Source organism: Eubalaena glacialis, chromosome 8, assembly GCF_028564815.1.
Source record: "Eubalaena glacialis isolate mEubGla1 chromosome 8, mEubGla1.1.hap2.+ XY, whole genome shotgun sequence".
Classification (NCBI taxonomy): Eukaryota; Metazoa; Chordata; class Mammalia; order Artiodactyla; family Balaenidae; genus Eubalaena; species Eubalaena glacialis.
In genome coordinates this window covers 23976363-23993283 of record NC_083723.1, presented here as the reverse complement: position 1 = coordinate 23993283, position 16921 = coordinate 23976363, and the positions used below count along the sequence as shown (strand labels likewise).

General features: G+C 42.1%; 1 protein-coding gene across 3 annotated transcripts in view; it reads right to left on the bottom strand.

Annotated features, from left to right (window-relative positions):
* Positions 1-16921, bottom strand: part of GNAI1 (G protein subunit alpha i1) — a 231356-nt gene that overhangs the window by 86938 nt on the left and 127497 nt on the right. The window contains exon 1 of one of the 3 annotated variants that reach the window (XM_061198472.1): positions 2173-2658. The exons of the other annotated variants lie outside the window; for them this stretch is intronic. Coding sequence (XP_061054455.1) covers positions 2173-2290 — 118 coding nt within the window. The 5' untranslated portion in view covers positions 2291-2658. Of the gene's footprint in view, positions 1-2172; positions 2659-16921 lie in introns of those variants that run through there. 3 annotated transcript variants of the gene reach the window in all.

The following is a 16921-nucleotide window of genomic DNA, read 5'->3' as shown; positions in this document are numbered from 1 at the left end:
GGAACAGCAAAAGACTAAAGCTAGAAAAGAGAGCTGAAGAAATTCAGTTACCTAAAGATTTTAAAATCATTGTGAAAGCTTTCTAATGTTATTGGTATGGAGAAACAAAAATTCCCTAACTTCTGAAAATCGCGACTCTGCTACACCTTTCTCACGGCTCTCACTACAGTTCGTGGTAGAGATGCAACTTTGGGGTCTATGTTACACACTGAAGTATATTTAATTGTTAGTCTAGAACAGTGATTCTTAGCCAAGATTAAATTTTTCCCCCAGGGGATGTTTGGGGGATATCTGGAGACTTTTCTGGGTCACGGGTGGAGGCGGGCTGCTCCCGGCATCTAAAAGGTGGGTGCCAAAGATTCTGCTTAACATCCTGCAATGCACAAGACAGCCCGCACAACAAAGAATTATTCCACCCAAAATGTCAACAGTGCTGAAGATAAGAAACGGTGATCTCTTCTGAATACGAGCAAAAGCCAACTTGGTGGACCTTGATCCTAGCCCATCTCTCTCTAACAGACATCTATTTAAAGCATAAAACACCACCAGAGGACTCACTTTCCAATGCTTTAAACATGGTGGATGGCTGACTCAAACTCAGAGTCACACAATACACTGAAATAATACGACAGAGCAGGAGTGCAGAAACTGCAGGAAAAGAACTTTTCAATCCTTTTTCCATTTTTGTTGCAAGCACATTGAATTCGAAAGAGGAGCACCTACACGTTTCCATACAAAGGTGTGTCTCACCTTTGTGCTCAATACACTAAAATACACTGACTTCCTCAAAAGACAATATTTCTCATTAATGTAAAAACTTAAGTAAACAGTATTAACTGAAAAAGATTTACGTTGGGGCGCGGGGGTGCAGAAAACCACCAGGTCTTTAAAATGCAAAGTTATTTCACAGTTACTTGCAGAATGACTCAGATCATTATTACTTTTAGTCATGCCAAGTTTGCTGCTTCTAAGCCTACTAGTAATGGAGAAAAAACCCACCATTTTTCCTGCAGTCATTAAACCAATGAAACAGAAGCTCACCGAAAACAGGTTTGTGCGATAGTGTTTCTGTTTTATTGTAACTGTTACAAAAATAAAAGCAGTCGCTGGGAGTGCAAATAAAGATTCTGAGAAATCTTTCACCTACTTCACTGCCTACAGGGTGTGTGTTTGGGGGGTATGGGGATGCAAACAAAAGAAAACCCTAACTCACACATCAACAAATCTTAAGCTGCGAGTATTTTCCTAATGCATCCCTTAATCAAAATCCTGGCTTACTCTTTTTACGTTCCCTCCCTTCAAACAACTGCAAAAGACCTCCTCAGAGCGTTTCACCAGAACAATACTAAGAACAAGAGCCTTGCGTGCACCTGGCAAATCTCATTCATCTGAAGCCGTGGCAGCAGAGAAGAGAATCCTGTTGTCCAATGTGACCCACTCACACCTTTCACACCGGTTTTCACTGCTCGAGTATCTTTCTGAAGCCAGTGTTGCCTAACTTTGATGGTTTCCATGTCCCCACCGTAATAAAAATCCAGCGTCCAGCATAGCCTACTTCCTTACGCAAGATAAATATAATAAGTGCTGCCTTAACACTTACTGAGTCGCCACAGGAAGTTCAACAGAAAGACACAATTCAACCCTACGGAGACCCCACAAAAGGTGCACTGATTTCACAAAACGTGGCACTCGTGACATGAAGAAACCACAACCGCGATACGACACCTTGTAGGGAGGCTTTTCGCGCGGGGGAGGGGTGGAGGGTGGGATGTGCTTTTATTTCCTTGTCGCCAGTGCCCTTTCATCTTTACAAAGCTGAGCTAACTTCAGAGAAAAGGGGTTCCTCGCGATCCGCTCCTCGGCTCCTGGCGGGATCCACACCGAGGCACGCGAGTGAAGCCCCTGCCCCGCCGCGGGCGAGTTCCCCCCGGCCAAGGGAACAGAGAGGAAGGGGACCGGGGAGAGGGGACCCGCCTCGGCTGGGCGCCGCGCCGCACAAGCTCGCGCTCCGAAAGCATCCTCGGGCGCTACAAGACGCGCCCTCCGCCGCTTTGGCACGTCCCCTCCGGGCTTCCCAATGCCGAGGAGCCCGCGCCCAGCACACCCGCCAGACTCCCTGGCCCCAGGCCCGCCGGGGGCCCCCGCCCACCAACCCGGCCCGGCCGCCCTTACCGAGCAGCAGCAGCTTGACCTCGCGCGCCGCCTTCTCGCCATCCTCGCGGAGGTTCCGGTCGATCATCTTACTCCGCTCCACCGCCGCCTTGTCCTCGGCGCTCAGCGTACAGCCCATTGTGCCAGGAGCAAGAGCTGGCCGCCGCTCCCTTCAAGTCCGCCGCGCTGCCTCGAAACACAGGTGAATTCTTTCTGCCTGGATGCGGGCGTTCGAATTCCTCCCGACGCCGGCCACGCCACCCCCACCCACTTCCGAAACGGACCTAGGGAAGCGCTGTCTGCAAAGGAGCTAGCAGCACCGCGCGGCTCTTGCCTACGGCCGGGCTCCGCGCCTCGCCTCCCTCCGCGCCTCGCCTCCCTCCGCGGCCCCGAAGTCTCGGGTTTCCAAGCTCTGGGTACAGCTACCGGTGGCCTCCTGCTGGTGGCCGCGCCGCAACCTCTAGAAGCCCGGCGCTGCTCGGCGTCCGCGCGCCGCCGCGGCCCCGCCCCTGCTCGCCCCTCCCGCCGCCCCGCGACCACTCCCAGAGCGCGCGCCCGAGCACGAGCCCTCGGACATCACCCCCTCGGACGGGCGCGCGCGCCCACGCTGCCGCGGACCCCGGCGCCCCACAGCCCCAGAGGGCCGGCCACCGCGCGCGCCCTTGGGGAGCGCCCCCGGAAGGCTGAACGTCGCGGCGAGCTCCCCTACCTCGCTTCCTCCGCGGGAGCGTGATAATTTCTTCCCGTTTACTCACACCCAGGGATGTGTTCGGACCTGCCCCTTAGGGGTGCGGGTGGGAGAGCTGCCAAAGTTGGAAACCGAAAAAAGCCAGTCCTGGGCGTTTGAGCATGCCCAGCTCGGGCAGGCGCGCAAGGGTTTTCCAAATGTAAAGGCGTGTCAGCTGGCCTTCAGGGGTGAGGGGAATAGAGGGAGCTGGGGCCGGGAATGGAACCGTGGAGAAAGCAGAGAGGGTAAAGTGGGGAACAGAAAAGTCTGGGGAGGATAGGAGGTCAACTTTCTTCCGCTTTTTTCTTTTTCCCTTCTCTCCTCCCTCCTTCCATCCACTCTCACGTCCCTTTCCACAAGCAAAGAACATTTTGAAGGATTTCCTCAAACCTGAGAAAATGTAAGACAAAGAATCAAAGAGCATATTTTTTTTTCTCCTATCCATACAATTTTATGTGCCATAAATCTTATTCAGAAAGTCTTTTCAATACTGTGTCCATTCATCCCACTTTCAAAATTATCCACAAAATGTCCAAGGATTGCCAAAATGATGGGATACTCTACAGCATTAAAAGTTATATTATAGAATAATATTTAATGATATAGCAGAGATATTTATATTTTAAATGAAATAGAATTTTTAAAGCAGTGTGAAAAGTACATTTTTTCTTAAATAACATATATGTTGATAAAGTATTTGGAAGAATGCCACTTAACGTTAGAAGAGACCATAATCATCACTTAGCCCAACCTCTCCATACTACGCAGATTTCACAGCTGCTACCTATTCCCTCCTGCCGCAGATTCAGATTCAGGCATATTCCTGGCTTACGTGTTTTCATTGACTGAGAATTCAGAAACGCAGGGGCATCAAAGTCTACTGCTAGATTGCTCTCGGATATTTCTTACTTGCATTAAACAAAATCAACCCTTAAAGGATTGAAACAATAGAAACGTTTTATTTTCTCTACAGTACCAGGGTAATTATATTTTCGAATGGATAAGCTTTAAAAAAGAGCATATTTTAAAATAAGACCAAACAACACACCCACACAAACAAATCTCCACCCCTTAACTAACCTCCTCTGAGGCGACATGGAAGCTTCCAGGCCAAGTTCTGAACCAATATTTATGGCCATGTTAGTAAATCATAAGCCACTGGGCATGTCATTCCTTACTGCAGGCCTTGGCTTCCTCATCCATGAAATGAGATGGAGTTGATCCAGACCATCCTCCATCCTTCCAGCTCTACCTGGTCTGGGGGAAATAGCTTCTGTGGCCCTTGGAGGCATTTCACCCAGCACGGTATGAATGAGCATAGGTTTAAGGTCTGGTCTCTCCCTGTCACTTGTACTACTACACTTTTCCCTTATAGACATCGCAGGAAATGTTGACTGATTATAAGATGGGGTTGGTAGCAAAGAAAAACATCCTCTTTGATGTGTTCAAAAATTAGGAAACTGCTCTGATGTAAACCAAAGAGCAACCATCTGGAAGTCTTATTTTCTAAAAAACATTTGTAAAAACTGGGCTTGAGTTTTCCAAGAAGGTAAGGCTGAGCTGATGCTACAGGAACAACAGCCTTAGAGTGGGTCTCCTAAGCAAGGCCTGTGGGCTAGCAGAGGTTGCCAGTTTCCTCCCTATTGGACATGCCCTTTCCTGTTCTCCTGCAATAGTCAAACCTGCTGGGCTCAACAGCTGCAGTTTCAAGAACTGCCTCAACTTTTCCTATGGCCTTTTGTAATATACCAACAAAAAGGAACAAGCTTTAAATTGTATTTAATCACCTCCTACCCTCTTTGTATTTCTTGGCAGTCTAAATGCTGATGTTCATCAGAAACTCTGGAATTAAACTTGACAGAGTGAGCTTTCAACATAGTGTTTACATGTTACCACTTTGGATTATCTGTGAGTCTTTCCTATAAGCTTTCATGCCATATGGAGTATGGGACCACCAATTGCAAGAAAAGAGGAAGCAATCATGACTGAGTACTAGTGGAAATGACTACAAAACTTGTGTTTTGGAGAAAAGAAAGCTGAACAGAATGATACACATTACACCTCTCATTTGTCAAGTAGGTGAGGAGTTAAAATACAATATATGGATGAATAAGAACTGAAAATTAGCTTCATTATGAAGCTAAACTTCTGAGAGGGTGCAGAATAATGGAGTGAGCAGTATGAGGGGAAATTCCAAGAGGAGAAAGTTTTGAAAAAACTTTAGAAGGAAGCCATGACTGGGGATTGATGGGGAGTTTCCAGGGCTTTGTGTTGATCAACTCAGGCTGCCATAACAAAATACCATAGGCTGGGTGACTTAAACAATAGGAATTTATTTCTCACAGTTCTGGATGCTGAGAAGTCCAAGATCAAAGTACCAGCTAATTTAGTTTCCCAGTGAGGACTCTCCTCCTGGCTTTCAGATGGCTACCTTCTCACTGTGCTCTCACATGTGGAGAGAAAGAGCTCTAATCTCTCTCACTCTTCTTATAAGGACACTAATCCCATCATGGGGGCCCCACCCTTACAACCTCATCCAAACCTAATTACCTGCCAAAGGCCCCACCTCCAAATTCCATTATACTGGAGTGAGGGCTTCAACAAATGAATGGGGTTGGGAGGGGGGCACAAACATAACAGGGTATATTTTAAGAGGAATAACCAGCTAAAAGGGTTAATTGCAAAGTACATGATGGAAATAACAGTTGTTTTATAATCAAAATGTAGTTCGGTTGTAAAGAATGATAGGAAGTATGGCACAAAGTTGAAAGAGAGCTTTAAATATTAAGGTGAAGAGGTGGACTTTTTTACAATGGGTACTAAATGTTCCCTACATTCTCCTGAGCTGGGTAATAGGTGTTAAAAAAAAAAAAAAAGCTTTCACCCAACAAAACAAGTGGTGTTACCAGCAAGTGGATTGTGTTAATAGTCCAGATATGAGGTGGTGAGAATCATTCAAATTAACAATTTACATAATTATGATGTTGAAAAATATGATTCAACAACCTTGTCAAGCAGGTGGAAAAAATAGTATTAACTCATCTATTTTATAGAGAGTGAAACTGATATACAGATGTTGAAGCAATCTACCTCAGAGTACTGTTTTCCCTTCTGGACATCATATGTTTTAAGCAACTATATTGAGATATAATTCACATACCGTATTATTTATCCATTGAAAGTATAAAATTCAATGGTTTCTAGTATATTCACAGAGTTGTGTGACCATCACAACAATCAATTCTCGAACATTTTCATTACCTGCAAAAGAAACCCCATACCCTATAGCCATTATTCCCCCAATCTTTCCACCTTCCCTGCTACCCCCAGTCCTAGGCAACCAATAATCTACTTTCTGTCTCTATAGATTTATGCATTCTGGACATTTTATATAAAAGGAACCATGTATGTGGTCTTTTGTCTATGCCTTCTTTCACTTAGCGTAAAATTTTCAAGGTTCATCCATGTTGTAGCACGTATAGTACTTCATTTCTTTTTGTTGCTGAATAATACTGAGCATCATATGTTAAGAGAGTTAGAGACATATGTTAAAAGACAAATTGAGACACATTCAGGTGAGAGCATCTAGGTCTTAAAGTAACTCCAAACCATTTCATAAGGAATAATTGAAGAAACTAGGGATATTTAATGCAGGAATGAGAAGATACAAAGTGACATGATAGCTATTTATAAATGGTTGAAGAGATATCATAAATCAGAGGGAATAGACATCTTCTGTCTGGATTCAAGGTGGTGGATTTAAGACCTATTGGAAGAAAGCTATAGCCAACAAATTTTACCTTGAAGTGAAAAAAAAAAGTGTACAATTTCCCTCGAAGGAAATAGGGAACCTCAGAAACTCGTTTATTCTTGACTAAGATGTAAAACTCTAGACTGGATGATCATATATTGGGAAAGATCTAGAGATCGATGAACTTTTGGGATCCCTTACAACCTTGAGATTCTGTATCAGTCAGAAGTCAAATGGGATTAGTGTGAGAAATGATATTAAAATCCAGAAACTCCTTCTGGTCTTCAACCATTTTCTTACTCATCCTGCCATGAGATATACAAGCAGAAGTGGGAAAGGAGAGTTTACGTGAGACATGTTGGCTTGGTGTATTGATGGATTCGTGTGGGGATAAGGATGAACCAGAGAAGAGAGAGTCAGGACAACCAGACGTGTACACACACACAGAGAGAGACAACCAAAGGGCAGTGTGTGTCTTTGGCTAAGTTGGAAGCAGACGTGACATGCGGACACATTTCCATTGTCTACATTGAGGGTTTTGCTCTCTAAGTAAGAAGGAGAGAGTCTGGTTTGGGGAGAGGCTATAAATAATTGGAGAATAGCGGGGCTAGCATGGCATCCGTACCTGTCTATAGTTAGAAAGGCCCCAAACCAAAACCATTTTTATTAGAGATGTTGTGAGATTCTGGGCAAAGGTTGAAATACAAAAGCTCATTGAATTATTACTGAAAGACTTTAAAAGACAAGCAGCACCCTTCGGTTTGCAAGTTACAACACTGTGGGGCAGAGGTAACATAAAGGCCATCGTCTCTGCATGGAGCATACCACCACCCAGGCACCAGCACGTTGGTGGACTGAAAGCATACAGAGACGGCCCTTGAGTATGGACATGTACATGCTCCTGATGGGCACTGTACCACTGGCAATGCTCAGTCTCCCTCATTTAGCTTCACAGACAGCAGCCATGACAGAAGAGAACCGGAAAAGAAGAGGAAATACATGGAAGGTATTAGGCAGTGACTTCAACCATCAGACTGGTTTGCGAGCACATGTGAATATGATGCCAGTTTCCTGCTGAAGCAGGTAAATCTTGAAGTCAGTGTCCATGAGGCCGGGGGGCACTGAGGAATATAACAGTACATAAGTAAAGGAGGGAGATGTTTAAGAAAAAAAAAAAAGGTAATATATTATTTCAAACGCATCAAAAATACTCCCAGGGACAAGTATAAACAAAAGAGAATTGGAAATAGTATTATGGTAGAAGAAGCTCTAAGCAGGTAATCAGATAACCTTGGAGCAATTCAAAGCTCTATTTTCAACTGCATATCTGTCTTTGAAAGTCCCTTAACTTACATAAACTGCAATATCCCTACCTATAAAAGTGTGTTGAATTAGATCATCGGCAAGATCCCAATAATTCTGAATTCCTTTGAGTCGGTCATTTCAACAGTAGATGGTTGGTACAGATGAACCGGTTTGCAGGGCAGAAATTGAGACACAGATGTAGAGAACAAACGTATGGACAGCAAAGGGGCAAAGCCACAGGGGGGTGGTGGTGGTGGTGTGATGAATTGGGCGATTGGGATTGACATGTATACACTGATGTGTATAAAATTGATGACTAATAAGAACCTGCTGTATAAAAAAAAAATGTGCCTTCTTGATAAAATGTTTAAAATAAAAAAATAAAAAATAAACCACTTTGCTCTATGTATTTATTAAGAACTTTGGGGAAAAAAAACAACAGTAGATGGTTGGCAAATATACCAAAGTACTTTGATGTACTGCTGTGAATGGAAGCCATACCATGTAAAATTAAGGAGTAATTAAGTGCTGAGAATGCAGAGATTAATGAGGAAATTTTCCAGAATTTTTAACCATGGAAAGTGGTAGACACATGGGATGGTAGATGGAGAGGTGGGTTTGGGATTTGTTGTTGTTTCATTTAAGCCATGACTCTTCTTCCCAAGTATTAGGCAGGGGTAGAAAAGGAAATTGTTACTACGCTAAGGAAAGAACATGGCTGCCCCACTCTCTGACCTCTACCTCTGATTTTTCCATGTCACGCCCTCTGAAACCTCATCACCATCATTTCTTCAATCCACAGAGACCTTCCATCCATTGACCATATGCCTTTTCCCCGTCCCTCATGCTCTGTCATGTGATAATTTCTCTCCTTAAGCAACTTATGCATCTTGTACCAGGATAATCATTCCTTTGCATATACCCTCAAAACATCCCCACCATTGTATTCAACAGAAAAACCTCAAATTTGGTTAAATCAACTCTTGGCCTATCTGTGTCTGTACCTGTACAACTGAGCTTGACTGGAGGAAAACACATTACTCAGCAATTCTATCCTTCCATTTGCTCAGGCCAAAAGCTGGCATCATCTTTGATTCTTCCCTTTCCCTCAACCCCCTGAGGAAATCCTGTTTACTCTGCCTTCAAATATATTCAGAATTTGGCCAAATATCACCATCCATTGATATATCCTAGTTTGAGATATTGATGGAATATCACAATAGCCTGCTTTCTTGTCCCTCTGTCTCCACCATTATCCCCTCCTATTTTCTATCTAGCAACCAGAGTCATCCTTCTAGAATGGTCACTCCTTTACTAAGAACTACCCATCCATTTACTTTCCATCTTACTTAGAGAAAAATCCCACCTAAAGTTCTTATGATGACATACAAGGATTTACCTGGTTTATCAAGTTCACTTCTTTCACCCTAAATATTACTTCCTACCATTCTCCTTGCTCTCAGTGGTTCAGCCTCACTGACCTGCACGCTATTCTTTGAACTTGCCAAACATGCTTGTCACGGGACCTTTGTACTTATGTTCTCCCTGCCTGGAACACTCTTCCTCCAGATAGCTGCTTGGCTGACTCTCTTACATCATCTCAGTTAAATGCCACCTTATCAGGGAGATATATTGCTTAACAACCCACATGTCACTCTTCATTCCCTTACTATGCACTGCCATTTCTTTATAACTCTTATCACATCACACACTTATTTTTGTGATTTGTTTACTGCCTGTCTTCGCTCACTTGAACATAAATTCAAAAGAGCAGAGAATTTGTCTCTTTTGTTTACTGTTTTATCTCCAATCGCTAGCACAGTAAATACCCATATTAAATAAATAAAGGGAAGGAGCTGGATTTAGAATATAAATCTAGTCTTCTATGCCATTCATTCACTCATTCAACAATATTAATTAAAGACCTGACGTGAGTCAGGCAATGTTCTTAGCACTGGAAATGAGGGGGTGAATAAGACTTATTTTGTTGGGATGGAGCAGTGGTAGAAGAGAGATGTTAAATAAGTAGGTAAGTGGATCAATTAAACAGGATACAATTAAAAATAGTTGTAAGTGCTATGAAGATAAAGAGTTTTACAAAAAGAGTATACCAGTTCAGGTCTTCTGAGAAGCAAACTCCAAGACAGAATTAGACGTGCAAGAGGTTTATTGGGGGACATGCCTGTGAAGGATAAATGAGAGCAGGGAGCAGGAAGAGATGGGGAGAACCTTCAAATGGGATGCAGCTCTGACACCTGGGGAAGGAGAGAAGGAAAGAAGAATTGGGTAGGAAGAGTCTCAGACTATGGTACGACTCTGAGAAAGTCTTGGCCAGGCCAATGGGGCTCCCTTCCCTGACTCCTGAGGAAATACTGCTCATTAGAGGGGTCCTGCCTTGGGCAGAAACGGCCTGGGTCTAGTACCCCCGTGATGCTCAGTGATGGACTCTGGGCAGCCTCAGATATGAACACTGCAGTGGATCTAAAGACGGGGCAGTTGGAGGTGGTCAGCCAACTACACGCCCCTAAAGTGGGATCTTAGTGAAACGCTTTCATGGCTACAACAGGGAGTTACTCTGAGGGAAGAATTACTTTCAACTGAGGGTTCAGGGAGATCAGTCTGAGGAGGTGACACTTTTGAACTGAGAATTGGAGGAGAAAAAGGAACCAGATTTGGGGGAAGAGGATTCCAATCTCTCTCATTGCAAAGTGCCAGTGCCAAGTCCCCAGGATAGAACTGAGGTTGGCCTAATCAAGGAACCCACAGGTCGGTTTGGCTGAAGTGTAATAATGAAGAAGAGAGTGGTGGGAATGAGAAAGGAGAGGGCTGCAAGGGAGGTGGGGCAGATCCTCTAGAGCTGGGCAGGCCATTCTCAGGTGCTCAGAATTTATTCTAACTTTATTCTAAATTGGAAGTTGTAAGCCTCAGTTTCTTCTACAAAACTGGATATATCAGCAGATGTGTTTTCATGATTAAATAACATCAAGTGTAACACAGTTCCTGGCCCATCATGTGCTCCTAATTATAGTACTTTTTCTTTCTGCTTTGTCAGATCCAAGAGTTTAAGCATTCTACTCTTACACAAAATAGGAGAGAGAAGAGATTAAGGTGAAGAGGACAACTGAGGGCATTGAGGGCCAAGATGAAGGGTTTGGATAAAATCCAGAGAGGAGAAATTATATAATAGTCAAATTCATGATATAGTATCTATTTGTATTGTGATTGACAATGCTAAAAATTTTGAATGTTTTTGTGATTCCTGTTTGCCTTGTCTTTTCCTGGTTCTTAAACATCCTGCTTCTCTTTGTGAGAGAATAAACCTAAGAATAAGGTCATGTCTTTTTTTTTTTTCTCCCATTTATTTGTTTGACCTTGCCAAAATTTCAAAACGCTGTTCTAAAAAAGGATCAAGCAAACCTTGGGCCGAGCTTGAAGCATAAGCTAACTTCTCAAGGAAAGACCTACCTGGCTTTATTAAAGTCTATGTGTTTATTTACTACACTGGATTAAAAAAAAATAGGTATATTGACACCTCCCCCATAGTTTATGCTTCCTGCTGGCTCAGCTGTTCTTCTGTAGCTCTCTCTTTAAACTGTGAAACTGGCATGTGTGTCTCTTGTTCAGCTCAGCAGGAACTGCAACAGAAGGGTTATCAGGACTGGAATTAGGAGCCAGGCCAAGGGAATTCAGGGAGGCACTTACTGTTTTTCTGTCCTGATTACCAGTATTGGCAATATTATTCCAAATCATGGTAGTAAGGAGTTTAGCAAGCATTTGTTGACTATCAACACCTTATTAGGCTATGTGTGGATTAGGGGCTAAAAGGGACAAAATTATGTTTTATATTAAGTTATTAAGAAATGAGTCCTTTGTAAGAGTTCAGGGTCACTGAATGGGGAAAAAAACCACGTATGAGGAACTTCAAGGCATGAAATTTTCAAGGTTTTCCTTGAAAAAGAACCACAGTACTCAACCACTAATTGACTCTTTTACTCAACCACAGGAAAATAGAGAGTCAATCAGTCAAATGCTGAAGATCAGACCTTAAATCTTCTATGAGAATAGCGACTGGGGTAAAATATATGTATTGGCAGAAAATCTCTGGTCACCCCGCCCTGGGCCTGGCCTATCCGTGCGCCCACTATTCCCAGCTCACTGTTACTCTACCCTTAACACCCAGGAAGAGAAATTCAATAACTCAGGAACATGGCATGGGTGCTGGTACATACATTGGTTTCCGCCTGGGATGCATGCTCTCCTTGCACATCCTGCTTCTAATTCCCGTGGGGTGGCCAGATGGAGGCCTGGCCTCGGCAGAGCTTCTCTCTGCCCTTTGATGCGCTCTGGGTAGGTGCATGGGCTCAAGGCCTGCCTGGGGCACACTGTTTTTCACAAGCATGCTGAGTGTGTTGGCCCACAAATGTTTAATATGTGTTGACTGGGAAGTGCTGCTTAGCCCTCAGGCTTCAGCCACAAGTTCACCCTCATCCTTTTACCAAAGCTCTGCTTCAGAAACCTGGTGCTGCACAGCTGCCGACAGAGTGGTGCTCTGATTCACAACGTGCTCCGGTTCCTTTCCTAAACAGCTCCTTTCCAACACCTGGGTGAGCAAGAGCGTCTACGTTAGCGGAGCACCTTCCAAGCCCTTCTTGGTCCCAGAAAGTAAAATTTTAAATAATTTTCAAAGCTTTACCCTTAGCCTCTAAAATTCTCAAAGCAGAGAGACAACTGATCTATCCTATGTTGAGTCACTAGCAATTGCTTTTTCAACAAGAAGAAGTTGATGCTGAGAACAGTATCTAAAAAATCACAAAACAGAGCCAGAATATTGAGAAAGGTAAGGTAAAAAAGGGCATTGGCTCTTTTTTAGAAGTTCATCAGATTATTCAGACTCCTTTTTAACATACAGTGGTTGAGGGAATTTTGGCGAGCATAGGAAAACAATGAAAAGGAAAATGTAGCAATGGAAGTAGCAATTGCAGTGGAGTTAGTGTTCATTTTCAGAATGATTTTATTATCCTGAATTTATACACAATTAGAAATGTGATGTTGTTAGTTTTTTTTAAATTGGGATATAATCCATGTATAAAATTCACCATTTTAAAGTGTACAATTCAATGATTTTTAATAAATTTATAAGATTGTGCAAACATTACCACTAATTCCAAGGCACTTTTATCACTCCAAAAAAGAGACCTCATACCCTTTAGCAATCATTCCCAATTCCCTACCCACCCCAGCCCTTGGCAACTACTAATCTACTTTTTGACTCTATGGATTTGCCTATTCTAGACATTTCATGTAAATGGAATCATACTATATATGGCCTTTTTTGTCTGGCTTCTTTTATTTAGTATATTGTTTTTAAGTTTCATCCATGGTGTAGCCTGTATGAGTCTTCATTTCTTTTTATTGCTGATAATATTATTCCATTGTATGGATATGCCACATTTTGTTTTTCCATTCATCAGTTGGTAGACATTTGGGTTGTTTCCACTTTGGGGCTATTGTGAATAGTGCTGATATGAACATTTGTGCGTAAGTGTTTGAATACATGTTTTCATTTATCTTGGGCATATACTAGGAGTGGAATTGCTGGGTCATATGGTAACTCTATGTTTAACTTTTTGAGGATCTGCCAAGCTGTCTTCCAAAGTGTCTGCACCATTACATTCCCACCAGCAATGTATGAGGGTTGATGAGGTTAGTTTCGGAATCTTAACTATTCAGTTCTGCTGCTGAAACCAGATCAGGCTTTGTGTGACACTGTGATTTCAAAGAGTACTTAAAAAAAATCAAGAACACTGTGAACTGCATGGTCCTCCATTACTATTTAGTCTTTTTGTTTTACAATTTTAAGATTCACTTTGGTCAAACTATTCTTGCTCAGAAGCAAGGGGCTGTCACCTACTATAGCGCTGGTCACAGAATAGGAATTCAACAAATACATATTAAATGAGTAGATGAATGAATAAGAGGTAATCTTAGTGGTTTCATTAAAAGCGTTTAAAAAACATTAAAAGCATTTTGTGAAAAGCAATGTCTTCTTGATTCTTGCCACTAAGGTATGCTACCCCTGTTCTGTCGGTGTCATAACATTTGAAGGAAATAAAGAAAATTCAGTGCAGTAACATGAGCCCAGGAGTGAGGAAACATATAGGCTTCCGTCCTGCTGTGAGACTAACAGGCCATAAGACACTGGGTAAATGATTTTTAGTTTCCTCATCTGTCAAACACTAATGATGTGTTTTAATTACTTGACAAGTTGTTGGGCAGATCATAGGGAATAATACATGTATAGCCCTGACTCAGCTGCTGCCTCGCTGCCCTTGAGATCCTGGGTGGTGTATGCTCTGCCTCTCATAAGCGAGGGGCTTTTTCGTTTCCGCATACATTTCTTCTCTTCCTTACTGATTTGGTCCAGACGAACTTAAGTTACACACACACACACACACACACACACACACACACCTCATTTACATAATGTCCACAGAGCAGACATATAACCCAAATTACACAGAATCAATTAAAAACCACATTGAGTTATTTTCCTCCTTAAAGGACTTTTTTGGGTTAGATGGAGGCTGAGGCTTATTCTACCACCAGGGAGATTTTTACAACTTCTTTACTCCATGCTGCTTTGATGCACAGCATTTCTTGGACTCTTGGCCTCCTTGTCTCCTTTCTTCTTTTTCCTCCCCAGTTGTCTTAAGAGCCGAATCCGATGCCTTTCATTTTCTGGAACAGAGAACCCTCAAGCACTCTTTTGTTCTTGGGACTCAGGTGCTACCCACACTCTCAAGATCTCACATTTCTTTCGAATAGCTTGCCAAAGTATTTTTTCTCCTCAACAAAAATAGTTTCATCTCTCAGAGAATTCTATCTGTTGTGTATTAATACATTTTTTCACCTCACTCACATGCGAAAATGCTTTCGAAAGTAAAGGGGAATAGTGGATACCTAAGGGATTTGATGTCTGACAGCCCCTTTTCTAGGGAAGGAAAAAGGGTCTATCTTTCCAGTCTATTGGAGAATAGCAGTATTCACTGAACAGCCGTTTCGTTTGTCTTGTCCTTGATCATTGCTCACAATATAGGGCATGGGTGGGCACGTCATGCAAGCATAACCAGATTCCCCGTGAATTTGTAGTTGGAAATGAAAGAGATCAGTGTCTTTAGGTGGCTGGATCTGTAAAATATATGCTCTGGATCTGTGGGTAGCCACATTTTCATTCATGGAAAAGCAGAAGAAATCTATTTTTAGATTTAAAAAAAAAAAAAAAAGCTTCAGGCAAATAGAAGAGAAGAGAGAAGTAACTGGTTTCAGTTTTTTTCCTAAGATCTTGATGTGCTCCTGGTTTCATATACCAAGAGATGATTTTGCATCCTTATATTACAAACCTCTCTCCATGTTTTGCCCCCCCCCCTTAAGCTTCTTTGAGTTGATTCCTTTTGCTTGCAATCAGAAGATTCCTAATAAAAGAAATACTTACAAAATGAGGACTTGTCATTGTTATTACTAATGAAATTGTTCTAAGCTTCCAAGAATAATCTCTCTTTTTGTTTACAGAATGTATTTATATGTTTTACCTCATTTGATTCTCATGACAACCCTGTGAAGTAGGTAGCACAAGATGTACTGTCCCCATATTATATACGAGGAAATTAACTTTCAGAGATTAACTGACATACCCTTGCTAAAAATCAGTAACTGGCAGAGCCGGAAATAGAGGACAGACCTTCTTTCTGGTGCTTCTATGACATTGTAGGAATGATGCAGAGACGAGTGGCTTCTAACTGAATTACAATGTGTTTATATAAAGGTGTAACTGTTAGAAATTTAACAATGCCTAGGTCCTACTTATTATCTATTTAACTTGAGTGAAATGTGGGACATAGGAGGCAAAACCCTTACTGCTGAAATAAATGGATGAAAAAGACTCAAATGTACTGCTCTTAACCAAGAAAGTCATATGATTTTATTTATGGGGTAAGTAGCATAACTGGTTCAAATTGTAAAAGACTTTTTCTAGCAATGCTAACTAAATATGGTATTATATTTTATTTCCATATAATACCATAAAATATTTTTTCTTCTGTATCTGTAATTTTCTCTATATTAAATTTCAATCTTTTCTGTCTAGGAACCTACCAGTGGCCTGACAACACTGGAATTTGTAATTCACACAATACTGAAACACTGAGCATATACTGGAATCAAACCTCTTGGAAAATCAAGACAGTCCTACTCTGTTTATCTCCCCTAATGTGGAGTGTATTAGAAGTTCTCTGGAGACAATATTGTTACCTATTCTGGACACCTGGAGCAGATCTGACATTTTGGAGCACAAAGGATAAAGGCCTCCCCGAACTGGTCTGAGAACCATTCCATTCCACATCCCTTGGCAAACCCCTGAGGCTGGCCTAGATGGGTAAATTCTGATGTGTTCTCAGGAGGGCTGGACCAGAGTACCTGTCCCTGCAGGCTCTTTGTCTTCTGACGTTGTACTCACAGCGTCTTCTAGAGTCAGGCAAAATTGACAGATATAGGCCAGAGCATTCAGCCTCTTATATCCATGAGCTTGTATGTTGTTTTTAAAAATAGCAGTATTTCATTTACCTAAAATTATTTTTTAAAGTGTTCTCAGAGAGATGAAATCATCATATAACATATTTTTCCAGAAAATTAGAACTGTCTTAAATAGAATTTTAAAAAAGAATTTAACTGTTGTTGATAGAAATCTTCATAATATATGTTATTTACTTTCTGTCTTAATAAGCAGAAGGTATGAAACATATAAAATCTCTTATTTATTATTCGTAGGGACATGATTCTATTAGAACAATATGTGTAGGAGTTGGGTAAGGTCATTTGGACCAAATGTCTTCAGATAACCTTGATGCCCTTGATTTTAGCCACTTCTGTCTTCTGCTTGTTACTGCTCCCATTGTCATTGAAAACTCTTCTTGCCACCACTTGTGTTCCTC